Source organism: Tenrec ecaudatus, chromosome 13, assembly GCF_050624435.1.
Source record: "Tenrec ecaudatus isolate mTenEca1 chromosome 13, mTenEca1.hap1, whole genome shotgun sequence".
In the NCBI taxonomy this organism is placed as follows: domain Eukaryota; kingdom Metazoa; phylum Chordata; class Mammalia; order Afrosoricida; family Tenrecidae; genus Tenrec; species Tenrec ecaudatus.
Window position 1 is genome coordinate 8,644,112 of NC_134542.1, and position 14,388 is coordinate 8,658,499.

Genomic DNA, 14,388 nt, shown 5'->3' on the forward strand with positions numbered 1-14,388 from the left:
TCGCAGCTTTGTCACAAACAGTGAGAGTCTCCGAAACCCCCTGGGGGTTGCTATGAGTCAGCATTGACTCCATGGCAGTGCGTGCTGCTTTGGAGTGGACTGGCCTAGGCCATGATTCTCGGTGGCTCAGCAGACAGGACGGAATCATCCTCCCTTTGCGAGCCAAGGTGAGCAGCCAGTCGTTTGGAAAGGAAGTGCCCTGGCTTTGGGCAAGTCTGCTGCAAAAGACCTCATGAAAGAGTGAAAGAGTAAGGCTGTCGCTTCGAGGACTACGGTGCACCTGACCCTCATGGGCATGTAAGAGTTGGGCACTGAAAAGGGCGGATCCTAGAAAAATCGGTGCCTTTGAATTATAGTGCTGGCAAAGAACACTGAAGACACCCAGTCTTTCCGGAAGAAGGGCAGCCAGCATGCTCCTGAGCACTGGGGATGCCGAGATGTGGCAGAGGGTTGCTACGCATCAGAGCTGACCCGACAGCCCCTAGCAACAGATAATGGATGCGAGCTGTGCCCACTGCTGACTGGCTCGTGAAAACCGAATTCATTCATTAATTTGAAAGTATTTGGAATTGAACAAATGTGAGTATTCAGCGTGGTCTCAGGGATTCCACCACTCTATCGGACCAGTAAGCCTGGTCACTTTCATGATTCTGAGTTTTGTCCCAGCTTGCTCCCGCTCTATCCAGGACCTTCGAATGTGATCCCTTTCAGAGCTGTAGTAGCTGGGTACCATCTAGTTCTTCCGGTTTCAGGGTGATAGATACTGATGTCCATGTGGTTTATTAGCCCATTGCACCAATTGTGTCCACGTGTCTTCAATCTTCATAACTCTTTTCCCTCTGCACAGAGACTGAGTGTTGCACCTTATATACCTGCTCATGGGCTTTCAAGACTTCCTTGGACACTCACTGAAATCGAATGTGGAACAGAGTCTTTGTGGGCCATGTTATGCTAATGAATCTTAGGGCACCTGGAAACCACAGTTCTGGGCCTTCAGGCCCAGTGACTAATTCCCTGAAAAGTGTTTGGTTATGTTTAAAATATTTAATTTCAAAATTTGTTGTTCTTTGTAAACTAGCTATTTTTTTCACCTAGCCATTAATAATGAGGGTGAGTGACTATGTAAAGTTGAAATTCCAAACTAGGTAAATATGGGCTTCTTCTTTCTCTAGACCAGTTTGGCTTCTGCTGGAAGATTTAAGTAAAAGACAGGGGCGGGGAGGAATCCTTTTGTGCTTTAAGTCTTCCAAAGAGTGGATTTGATAATAGAAAGACTGTGAAATAAACATGCAGAGCCAGGCTTTGGGGAAAATACCAAAGCATCCCCTTTGGTTTTTCCTCCTGATGACCTATGGTCTGGCAATGACAAGATAAGCTATGGAAGGGCCCCCACAATTTATTAGGGGTCTTAGGAAATATACATTGTATTCTTAAACTCCAACAATGATCAGAGTTCTTACAGTGTTCTCTTTAAAATGCCACATTGGTCTTTATGAAAGACTTTTTATAATGTTGAGTCTACGGGCTCATTTCACAGAAAAGAGTAGCCAGCTCCTGATTAGCAAAAGTCCAATGATACATTAGGCCTAAACTTTGCACAGACGTTGACAGCATTCCATTGTCAATGCTTTCTACCAAGAAGATTGAAAACGGTTGTTGTTGTTGTCGTTGTCGTTGTTAGGTGCCATGGAATTGATTCCTACTCACGGCAACCCCTTGGACAACAGAACGAAACTGGGCCTGCCTCACAATTCTGGTTAGGAGGGAGCCCACGGTGACAGCCACTGTGTCCATCATCCATCTTGTCAAGGGCCTTCCTCTTTCTCGCTGCCCCTCTGCCTTACTGAGCACAGCACAATGTCCTTCTCCAGGGACCGGTCTCTCCTGAGACCGTGTCCGAAGTCTGTGAGATGAAGTCTCGCCGCCATCTTTGCTTCTTAAGAGCAGTCTGGCATGCCTCAGGAATGTCTGTTTCATGGAAATCAGTGTCACACGCAGACTACAGTGAAATCATTTATCTCAGGCCGTTGCCTCAGACTTGCTCTGTCCGATTGAAGCAGTAAGACAGTCCCGTGTTTAAATCGGTTCAGTGCGCTCCTCAACGAGGGTATTCTCATTGGAAACTGTTTCCATAACGCATTTAGAGTTCTCGGAGACCCTCAACAGATAACTCTGTGTTTGTATATCATGCTGATAGGCAGAGTATCCTTTTAGGAGGATTACCTTGATGTAGACATGAGCAAAGTGTCTTTGTGTAACTTCTAGAAAGTGTCTTTAGAAGCAGGGTATAGACTCTCCCTCCCCCCCCCCCATTCCCATGGGCTGGGGTGTGGCTGTGACGGCTGGAGCACTGACAGCCACTTTGGATCATGAGGTAGAGCACTAATCAGGGAATAGCAGACTAGAATGAGCCTGCCGACTACTGAGCTCCCTCACAGGCCTAGATGGTTTGCCTCTAGTTTTCTTTCATGGAGAACAAACAATAACCTCTATCTTTTAAAGCCTCTGTTATTTTGTCCTCTTTTTTTATCATTATCTGCAGCTAAATTTAACCCTAATTCATAAACTGAACAGCTCACTGCCCATCAAGGGCATTCTGACTGCTAGCCACAAGGTCAGCAGTTCAAAACCACCAGCCCCTCCAGGCGAAAGATGAGGCTGTCAACTCCCTTAAGTAGTTACAATCTCAGAAACTCACGGGTGGGGGGGGGCAGTGCGACCCTGTCCCGTCAGGTTCCGATGAGTAACCTGAATTTATAGAAAGGTACAAACACATTCTCAAAGGCTACCTAACTTGCTTCGCCTTACTCAAGCCAACCACACATGACTTACAATCCACACAAAATCAAATGAGGTTGAGGACAGGCGAGGCCTGGCTCCTACCTGATGCGTCCACTCGGACTAGAGTTTCTGACTCGCAGAGCCGGTGTATCGGTTTCAATGGGCGCTCTGCTGTTGACCATGTGATCACAGCACAGCCAGTGCCATAGCCTGCTCTGCAGTTCTCGGTTCTGGAGTCCATAGATCAGAGGGTTAAAGCACTGGGCCATTGAAAAGATGGCAAACAGCACCATATTTAAAGCAAAGTAAAAGGCCCCGCACCTCTTCCCCAAGCCTATGATCACCAGGGTTGGCACGACATGTAGGGCCATCTGCAGTAGGTGAGTAAGAACTGTTTTCCTGGCTTTGACATTCGACCTATTAAAATGCCCGGCCCTTTTCCCTTCGTGGTAAATCAGAGAGTAGCTGATAAGGATGACAGACAGGGGAAGGCAAAAGAAAACCGTACCAATGACTCTGAACGTTGTGCTGTTCAAGGTCACAGGGCAAATGGGCTGGGATTTCAGAATGGCCACTGGAGAATGGCTCGTGCCCTCTATGAGATAGAAGCTAACATTCTTGAGGATGATGACGGTCCACATCCCAGCTAGGATCTTGTACTTAACTGAATCCACCAGGACCAGCGATCTCAAAGGCCAGCAAATCGCCAGGTAAGTGTTGAGAGTCATCAAGGCCAAGGTGAAGAGAATCCCTTCCCCAACACTTAGCTGGATGCCGAACACCACCCAGCAGATCAGCAGAGGGCTGTTGGCCTGCAGCGCCCGCATCCCCTGGAACACAATGCCCAGGCCGCAGTAGGAGGAGATGCACAGGAGATGGTGGCAGAGGAGAATGTACCGGATCTCACTCTGCAGTTTCCGATCCTGCACCACGATGGCCATGATGATGGCCGTGGTGGACGTGGCGAAGGAAAAAGCCACCATGAACACAGAGGCCTTCACCGTGGCTTCCAGCCTCAGCCAGTCGGAGATGTTGCAGGGCTCTGACGAGGCATTCATCCTCTTCAGTTATCCCGGCTCCTGGGGGAGGAAAGAATAAGGGAGAGTGAGGCCGTGCTCTAGCTGCTGATGTGTTTTGCCAGCTCTCTTGGTGAGGGATTTCAAAATCGAGCCCCTGGAACAGTCTCTGGGTTTCCATATAATGGTTGACACTGGTCAGTGTAATTGATGTGGATAAAAGGCCTGGAGATATTGCCAGAGGTCTTCTCTTTGACTGGGGGCGGGGGTTGTGAAGAGAGATCCCCCCACCCCTCAAATCATCTACTAGGAAGATCTGAAAGATGGTATTCTGGGTCCTCAGCAAAGAGCTCAAAACCAGGTCAATTTTCTGCTTCTGTGTCCTTTCCCATCTCTGGCTGTGGCCGCCTCTTGCAATCTAGAGTGTGAAACACCACATCCGGAGAGGCAACGATTGACCACTGGGCACTGTTGGCACTGAGTACGCTCTAAGGTCTGGAAAGGAAGTTGGCGCAAGAGCCAAGAGGAAGGCCAAGAATTAGGAAGCATTGAGGTCCTTGACGCAGAGAGCTGAACCCTTGGTGTCAGAGAGTTTTAGAAGGTGATCGACAGTCATGCTGGTGATCAGGACAGACACTTACAAGGACCTGCTCTGGGTCCCAACTGTTCCTAAAGTAGATTCCTCCCTCCCCTGGGGCATGCTTGCTGCTCCACTAGATGGTCTGATTATACGCTTTTCACAAATGGGGCAACTGAGGCTGAGAGAGGGTAGGAAACTCGCCCAAGGCCGTACGGCCATTGCAGAATATAGGACCAGGGCTTCAGTCAACCAGGAGGACAGCCAGTCCAGAAGCCACACTGTCAACCACTGCAGCCTCCCGTGAGTGTATTCTCAGACCACTTCTTTGGCTCCGGTCATTTATCCACCCAGCTAGACCAGCAGTTCTCAACCTGTGGGTCGACCCCTTTGGGGGGTCAAACAACCATTTCACAGGTGTCGCCCAATTCATCACAGGAGCAAAATGACAGTGATGAAGTAGCAACAATAATAATTTGATGGTTGGGGGGTCACCCCCACATGAGGCACTGGATTTAAGGGTTGTGGTGTAAGGAAGGTTGTATGTGTATTAGACCTACACTCTCCTGTATAGGCAGTTGGTGTTCATATGGTTTCTTTGCTTGCGATGCTGGGAGGTTGCATTTCCAGGGGTGGCTGGAAGCCCAGTGACCACCGAAATGGGTAAGGTGCACACGCACACACAGTAGCTGCATACAACTTCCCAAATGGCTCCGTGCTGACTGACATGGTGTGCAGCTGTGGCAGCTTAAGGGACCCCACAGGACAGCATGCTGCATGGTGGAGATACCAGCTGTGGTGGAGATACCAGCCATGGCCTCCCCACCGCACCCCAGCCTAGGCCATCAGCAGTTCCACCATGGACTTTGCTGCCTCACTTTGACCTCATGTCTTACCACCTCACCACCACCACCACCCCCCCATCCGAGTTGACTAGACCCCAGGATAGCAACTGTGCCGTGAAAACCCCTAGACTGGGTTGTGTCCCCCAGAGTCTCTCTCAAAATCTGACCCAGCTATCAACAGATGACAAAAAAAAAATTATAGTGTATGCGCACAATGAAATACCAATCAGCCATAAAGATAAATGAATCTGAGGTGAATGGTGAAAACATTCCCAAAATAAACCGAACTCACTGCCATGGAGAACTGCCCCTGGGAGTTCCCAAGGCGGGAACGCGTTATAGGTGCAGAAAGCCTCAACTTTCTCCTATGAGAAGCTGGTGATTTGCACTACTGACCTTATGGTTAAGGGTCCAGCATGAAGCCACTATACCAGCAGGGGTCCTTTGGCGCCCGAAGACATCAGGCTGAACGAAATAAATCGCAAAACAACAAATATGGTACTGTTATCTGGTCTCATTTATGCAAAAGAGGCACACACATTGAGATCAAAGCTCACGGTTGATAACTGGGGGAGAAGGGGTGCACAGCAGTTAAAGTGCTCGGCTGCTAAACTGAAACGTGGGAGGCTTGAATCCACCACCAACTTCACACGAGGCAGACGTGGCAATCCGCTGCCATGAAGAGACACGGCCTTGCAACAGAGGCAAACATCGCCATGTGCAATGAAGACAGTGCATGGATAGACACGCGGGGGGGGGTGGGGGGCGGCGGGGGACTCCACTCACAAGTACATGCAGTTGATGGAGGGTACATGGGTATTTACCTCAGCATACGTGGGGCAAAGTCACAAAAACGTCTTAGACATAAGCAAATGCCTTAAGGGACCGGGTTGCTGGGCCTGGAGGCTCAAGACCATGGTCTCAAGCAACAGCCGGGTCAGTTGACATAGCAGTCCACAAAGGCAATGTTCTACACGCACCCTCCACTGGTGAGTAGGACTGGGATCTTAAAAGCTCGTGAGCAGCCATCAAAGAGGAAAGAAGAGTGATGAGACTGATTCTAAGACACATGCAAACACGCAGTCCAATGGACCACATGACCGGTCTCTGCGAGCACAAGAACATCCCTGGTGCTCAGCTACCACGACCAACTCCTCTGAAAGGATCACACTGAAAGAAGGTCCGGGGAGAGTGGAAGAAAATGTGAACTAAAACGCAAAATCAGGAAAAGGACCAGGCTTACTGGGCAGATAGAGACTGGCGGAGCCCCTGAGATGATAGCCCACCGTCACCCTCAGGGATGGCATTAACCCCCCTCCTGGCTCGACTTTCAAACAACAGACAGGTCCATAGTGGGAATAATGACATTCAAGCTAGACGCTAGACTCATTAACCATTTGAGATCAAAAGGCCAGCATTTACCCAAGGACAGTATATTTACACACACACATTTATCCATCCTTGGAAACCTCGTGGGTCAGTTCTACCGTCCTACAGGGTCACTGAGACTTAACAGCAGTAGGTGTGGGTCTTGCCCAGGGTGGGAGGAGTGAGGAAAGCAGGAATCTGACCTTCAGAGTCACTGAGTTTCCGTGAATGGTGGTGGAATCATTTGGCAATGGATAGTGGTGATCGCTGGACAACCGGATGACCATAATCGACTTCAAGACTTCCTGGTAGTGCAAAGGCTAGGTGCTTGGTTGCTAACCTCCAGGTTGCTGGTTTGAAGCCACCCAGCCACTCTGGGGGGAGGCAGGCCTGGCAATCTGCTCCCGTAAAGACCACAACCGAGAAAGCCCTAGGTTATAGGTTTACTCTCTGACACAAGGTCACGATGCAGTGAGATCCAATTGATGGCATCCAATGACCAGGTGTAAGCCCAATGTTCAGTGGAAAATGGTTCATGACACATGCCTTTATTTAGTTATATGTTTAATAAGTTATTTTATTAGGGGCTCTTATAATAATCCATACATCAATTGTGCCAAGCACATTTGTACATAGGTTGCCATCATCATTTTCAAAACATTTCCCTTCTACTTGAGCCCTTGGTATCAGCTCCTCTTTTTTCCCTCCCTCCCCCACTCTCACACCTTCATGAATCCTGGATAAATTATTATTATTTTCATATCTTACACTGTCCGCGGTCTCCCTTCACCTGCGTTTCTGTTGTTCATCACTCTCAGGTGTATGTGAGGGGATGGGGAGTGTTATATGTCAATCATTGTGATCAGATCCCCCCTTTCTCTCTCTTCTCCCCCCACCCTCATAGTATCGCTATTCCCATTATTGTTCCTGAGGGGTTTGGCTGTCCTGAATTCCATATCTCAAGAGCTTTTATCAATACCAGTGTACATGCTCAGGTCTAGCTGGATTTGTAAGGTAGAACTGGGATTAAGATGTGGGGGAGGGGAAGCATTCAAGAACGCGAGGAATGTTGTGTGGTTTCATTAGTGCTCTGCTGCACCCTGACTGGCTTGTCCCTTCCGGTGACCCTTCTGTGATGGAATGTCCCATTGTCTACAAATGGCCTTTGGGTCTCCACTCAGACCCTCCTCGTTCACATTCATATGACTGTTTGTCTTGGGTCTTCTGATGCCTGATACCTGATCCCATCACACCTCATGCTCACCCAGGCTGGTGTGCTTCTTCTATGTGGGCTTTGTTGCTTTCCTGCTAGATGGCCCCTTGTTTAACTTCTTATAGTAAAAGGATTAAAATGAAAACGAGTATAAAAAATAATCTGATCCAAGATCCACAGAAAATGTAGTGTGAGTATTGCGTCAGGTAACTGACCTGTCAGTTCACACTGAGAAGAGGGTGAGTGGAAGAAAGGGGGAGAGAGAGATGTAGGAGCGAGAAGCAGAGGGAAGCTGGGATGGAAGAGACCACGAGGTCCCTGCCAACCCTTAGAAGTTCTTCCCAGACAAAGCGACCAGCCTGTCTTGGCTCTGGGCCACCTGTTCCACTGGGTGCTTAAAATATCACAAGCCCCTCTATCTGGTGAGCTAGCTTGAAAGGGTTTTGATTCCTCCGTGATGTCCCGTAGACTCCACTGCATATAAAACGAGTCCTGAAAATCCACCGTAAATTATGCTGATTTTCTAACGGGCACAGAGCCACGACAGTGGAGCTAACAGCAGCTCTGCAGCTTTGTGAGACTCTCCAACGCCCTCAGTGCTGTGGAGTCCCTCGCTGGGGTCCTAAGGTATCTTCATATGATCCTGGGTATTGCTGCCCTTAGTGGGGACTCTTCCTCTTGATGGATTTTTCTGGCCATTGTCCTGCCTTTGAAATCCAGACCACACTGGGCCCTCAGCCATCGAGCCAATCTTCAGAGCAAGGCTGCAAGGGTAGAGTCGAACTGCCCGGGGGGGATTTCCAAGGACATGAATCTACAGTACAGACAGCTTCGTCTTTCTCCCGAGGAAGGGCTGATCAGTTTGATCCACGAAACTTTCCGTTCGCAATCCGGTGCTTCACCCACCGCACTACCAGGACTTCTTTGGTGAACTCCATGCACTTGTTTCGATTATGTTTTGTTTTTCTACTATCTGCTTCCTAAGGAGGAATAGAAATTGTCTTGTGGACAATATCAATCTCAGGCTTTGTTTTAGCTACAGACTTTATACTTCAGTATTAAACAGAAGGAAGCATGCCACTTATGTGAAACACCTCTCCTTCCCATAGTCCCCTTCCCTGAGCAACACATGTGACAACAGCGGGCCTGCTCCATGCCACGAGGTTTTTTTTAATCGCCTCGGATGCAGGTGGAAGCTGGACAGTGAACAAGGAAGACAGCAGGATGCCTGCATTCAAACAGGGATGTGGTCGAAGGATGCGGATTGGCAGAAAACCAAAATCGTCCAGATACAAACACATCCAGAATACTCCTTGGGATGACGAAGATAGTAAGATTGAGGCCCTCTTTGTTTGGGTAGCTTGTTTTTGCTTTTCAAGCTTCATCACGTGGGACATGCCGTCAGGGAAGACCGATTGCAAAGAAAATGACATCCTGGCTGGTAAAGTCGAGAGCCCGGGAGAGCAAGAGAACTCCTCAATGTGATGGGTTGGTATGAGCCTCAGCAATGGGCTCAAATAGAGCTATGATCTCAAGGATGGCACAAGACTGGGGGCTGTTTCGTTCCATTGTGCCTAAGGTCGCCCTGAGTTGGCACCAACTTGATGGACGCTGATAATAACGACAGCCTTATTGTTATCACAAGAGACGGGCTCCTGGAGCAGAACCTCATGCCCGGCAAAGTCGAGGGTCAGTGGAAAAGAGAAAGGCCCTCAATGAGATGGACTGGCACAATGGTTGCATCAATGAATTCAAGCATAGCAACAAGGCTAGGCTGGATTGACCCCAGGCTCAACAATGGGCTCAGAGATACCTGAGGTCCTGAGGAGGCCCAGGACCAGCTAAGGCGTTGTTCTGTGGTGCAGAGCATTTCCATGAGTCAGAACTGCGTCAATGTCACCTAAATAATATCCTGAGAAATGAGCGCGCCTTACCAGCCCATTACTTTCTTATTCCCCGGGCCTTGGTCTTGCACCCCTGATCTGCAGAGAACCCCCAGCTCTCTAGAACAGAACTTACTTTGTCCTGCCACGGCCCTTCCCCAGACCCGAATGAAATCCAGCCTCTAAGACCTAGATCCCACTACTAGGACTCGCAATCCTACACACGCCTAGGCTTCCTGTGGCCAGGTGTCCCCATGCTATGTTGCAGGCCCAGTTTTGAGGCTCTTGCTCCCCATGCCCCATTGTGCTGGTCTGCCCCAAGCTGGCCATGCCTGTAACCTCCCTGCTGGACCCCTGATCCCCAGGACTTCTCTGCTCCTGAGCTGAAGGCACCACCCACCCACGCCCACGTGATTCCATTGCGCTGGATGCTACCCCCACGGTGAGCTGTACTGAGACCGGAGACCTAGATAGAACATAGAGCGCCTATCGCCGTGCTTCCTCTGGAATCAAAATGGTAGATTCCGTGTTCATACGAGGTCACTATGAGCCAGAACCCACTCAGTGGCAGTGAGATCATAGGACTGGCTTAAAACATTTGTACATATGAAATCTCCAACCCAAACCAAAAGCAACCACCGGCCACCAACTCAATTCCAACTCAGAGTGACCCTAGAGGGCAGAGTAGAACCTCTCCCTGGATTTACTGAGGCTGCAAGTCATTATGGGAGGAGGTTGCCTCATCTGTCTCCTGGTGGGCTCAAACCACTGACTTTGTAGTTAACAGCCCAATGTGTAACCCACTATGCCACCAGGACTCCTTTGAAATCTCTAAACAGGAAACAAATCTACAAAATCCTTGAGTGCACATTATATTGCCTGTTTATCTAGGGTTGTATAGCTCGAGAGAATGGCCAGTGTCTGATTCACAGTTCTTCTCAGAGCTCGACTTGCTAGGTCTACTTTCAGACAGCAGGCCCATGGGAGAAGCCCCATCCATACATGGGTCTCCAGTCAATAACAATCCCTAGAGCATATCTCTGAAAGCCTAACATGGGAACATCACTCTTCTCTCAGTCCCAAATGCCACTTCCAGCTCAGAAATAAGCCCATTGGAGCCAAGAGGCTTGGCAAAGAATAGCACTCTGTCCATCGCTGCCCTGACAAAGGAGACTCTCCATGGGCCAAACAGTTAAAGCACCCAGCTCAGCGGTTCTCAACCTGTGGATCGCGACCCCTTTGGGGGGGTCAAATGACCCTTTCACATGGGTTGCCTGATTCATAAAAGTAGTAAAATGACAGTGATGAAGTAGCAACAAAAATAATTTTATGGCTGGGGGTGTCACCACCACATGAGTAACTGTATGAAAGGGTCGCGGCGTGAGGAAGGTGAGGACCACTGGCCCAGCTACTAGTTGACAGGTTAGAGGTTAGACTCTACCTCGAGGAGCCTCAGAAGAAAGATCTGGCAATCTTCTGAGCAATTAGCCACTGCGATCCCTGTGGAACACAGTTCTCCCATGATACGGAACCCATGTGATGACAACTGATTTGGTTTTGTTTTTCCTGACAACTTCAGAGCCAGCCACACAGCCACTCCCTGCAGGAGTCCAAGACTGGACAGCCCAATTCCAAAATCCCCCTCAGCTAAGCGCTCAACCAGGTGACCCCCACTCATGATCCAAAACTCAAGCCAAACTCACTGTCACTGAGTCGATTCTGACTCACAGCAACCCTGCAGGACAGGGTAGAACAGCCCCTGTGAGTGTCTGAGGCTGTAATGCTTTAACGGGAGTAGAGAGCCTTGTCTTTGTCCATAGAAAGCTTCGTCTTCCTCCCTCACAGGGGCTGGTGGACTCAGACTGCTGACCGTGTGGCTAACAGCCCATCGGGTCACTCACTACACCACGAGGCTCTACTCTTCATGGGCATGGAAAGACACCTGATCTTTCTCCTATCACATTCATTACGGTGGGCATTTAAAGGTCAACCCTAGGTCACCTCAAGAGCTTGGTGCAGCAGTCCATAGGGGCAGTGGGAAGCAGAGCAAGGACCCTCCCCCTGGTGCACAGAGGTGGATGTAGCCCAAGTCAATGAGGAGGGCTGCTTTCCCACGCAGGCCTTTTCTTTCCAAGACCAGATTTGGTTGTTGTCTGGTTCCTTCCAGCAGCAGAGTGAGGTGTGTGCCTTCATTCTTTAAAAGGAAAAAAAAAAAAGTAAGGACTGAGCAGGGAAAAGCAGCAATTGGTTAGTTCCCACTGACTTCCATGAATGGAGATGAGCGTCTAGTGGGTCGCTAGGACTAGATGGCTCCCAGCAGAAAGAATAGAGAGGAAGAAAGACGGGTCCTCTGTAAGGTGGGCCTTGGTTCTTGGGCAAGCACCATGGGCCGGGCCAGAGGCTGACTCACCATGGCTGGGAAGAACGGGTCCACTGAGCATGAAACTCAGAAAGGGTGCCAGGAACCCAGAGGCTGCAGGAAGAGGCCAGGGAGAAGAGGATGCTTCCGGAGGGCCCGAATGATGCCACATTGGCCTCCCCAGGAATCACACGCCTTCTCTTCAGACCCCGCTGCCCCTCCCTCCACACTCGGCCTCGCGGTGCCAGGGCAGAAGGCCTGTGGTTTCTGGGCCGTTGTCCACAGGGGAAGCAGGCACCAGAATGAGCTCTTGTCATACTGGCTGGTGTTGTCAGCCCGGAGACTTCGTGGGTTGCAAAAACTGGAAAAAATCACTAAGTCTCCGTGTGACTTCGGAAGACAACAACAAACGACACTTCTTGCTCTTAAACAGTTTCCTAGGCAGCTAACTCTTTTTTTTTTTAAGCTAACTCTTTAAGTCTTAACCTACCTTTTAAAAAAATACATAAGGGGGTACCCCCCCCAAAAAAAAAAACAGAATTGTGCGGGACAGAAGAGAGCTTTCACAGTACACATTTTTGCTGCTAGACAAGCATTGGGCAACTCATTCTGAGTCAGCGCACCCAGTGGCATCACCAGGGAGTGTTCTCTTTGGTCACAGTGGATTTTTTTGTGAAAGCAGTTTTGCTCAAGCCTCGTTTTTGATGATGCCTGATTTAAGGGAACAGAGTGTAGCTGTGAAATTTTGGGAAAAAATGCTGCAGAAACTGTTTTCATGACGAACACAGCTCACGAGGACAGGGATATGGGAAAACTTAAGTGTACGCGTGGCTTTCTCCTCTCAAAACAGGTGAAATGTTGAGTGATGACAAACCTAGTTCTGGACGTCCATCAACTTCCCAAACGGATAAAAATGTCGCATTTGGAGTTTGCTCCACTGTTGAAGGCCATTAAGACTCAGCCTTGAAACGGCTGAGAAGTCTCATGACCTAAGTGTTTGCTGATTTCTTCTGTGACTTTACGCTTTGAACAGACTGTCAAGGACAAGAAAGCAAGCAAGGTCTGGGAAAAACAGGTGGTTTAATTTTCTCAAGGCTGTCTGGCTTGGCAGAAGATAGAGTTGCTATGTGTATCAAATGTGCCTGCTGAACAATGAGATTATTAACCCCGGGTGGTTTCTGCATGGATATAAGGAGTGTGTGGAATAAACTCCCGTGCTTCAGTCCATCAGACTGCTGCCCTCCCAAGACTTTCTGTCTCTCTTTATTTCCTCAATCCTCGCTCCCCCTTTCAGGACTGTTCCACTCGTCGGCTGGCTCCGACACTCCACCAGGTCAGACTGTTAATCAAGCTTTCTATTTAGAGGTTCTGGAAAGAATGTGGCACAGTGTGCAACACCAAAGGCCTGGTTTGTGGCGGATGGAGGACTGGTTTTGCCACCACAACAATGCACCTGCTCACACAGCCATCTCAGCACAGCAGTGTTTGGCAAAAACAGCACGCACCTTACTCATCTGACCTCACTCTGCAACTTCCCTTTGTTTCTTCAGATGAGAATGAAGAGGGGGATGAAAGGACAGTGATGTGATGACATAGAACAGGTGAAGGAAAAATAAGGGAGCCATTCTGTCAGCCGCCCAAATAGATGAGTTTGAAAAATGTTTCCAAGAATAGAATAGCAGATTTGACAAATTTAGTAAGTGTAACAGAAAGTACTTTGAAGGTGATAAAATTGTTTCATAATATGACAAAATAACAATCTATAAATTATCAAGGGCTCATGAGGGAGGGGGGAGTGGGGAGGGAGGGGGAAAAAAGAGGACCTGATGCAAAGGGCTTAAGTGGAGAGCAAATGCTTTGAAAATGATGAGGGCAAAGAATGTACAGGTGTGCTTTATACAATTGATGTATGTATATGTATGGATTGTGACAACAGTTGTATGAGCCCCTAATAAAATGTAAAAAATTGTTTCATAAAAAAATTCACATACACGACTTTGAAATAAATTACATTTTTATACCACCTCGGGTATATAAAGAGACAATCTCCCACTTCTGCTAATTCTTGTTCCTGAACCAAACTTTGATCAACAGCTCTTCTAAGTCCTCAGAGGATGTATCAATCCAGAGATTGACCCCCTTGCTTTGCTAAAAAGAACCTTGTCCATTTCTAGGGAGCTCCGGTGGCGTTGGGTGTACACGTGCTAAGTGCAAGGTCAGCACTTCAAAACCACCAGACACTCCAGAGAAGAAAAGGGGACTTTCTACCTCTGTAAAGAGTTAGTCTCAGAAACTCGCCCAAGCAACGATACCCTATCCTTCACGGTCACGATGAGTCAGCATCGA

At 48.8% G+C, this 14,388-nt stretch overlaps 1 protein-coding gene across 1 annotated transcript; it reads right to left on the reverse strand.

Moving 5' to 3' along the window:
* Positions 1-2,864: 2,864 nt before the first annotated feature.
* Positions 2,865-3,839, reverse strand: LOC142424985 (olfactory receptor 10K2-like). The gene has a single exon (XM_075530422.1). The coding sequence runs from the start codon at positions 3,837-3,839 to the stop codon at positions 2,880-2,882; it is 960 nt and encodes a 319-aa protein (XP_075386537.1). The 3' UTR covers positions 2,865-2,879.
* Positions 3,840-14,388: the final 10,549 nt, after the last annotated feature.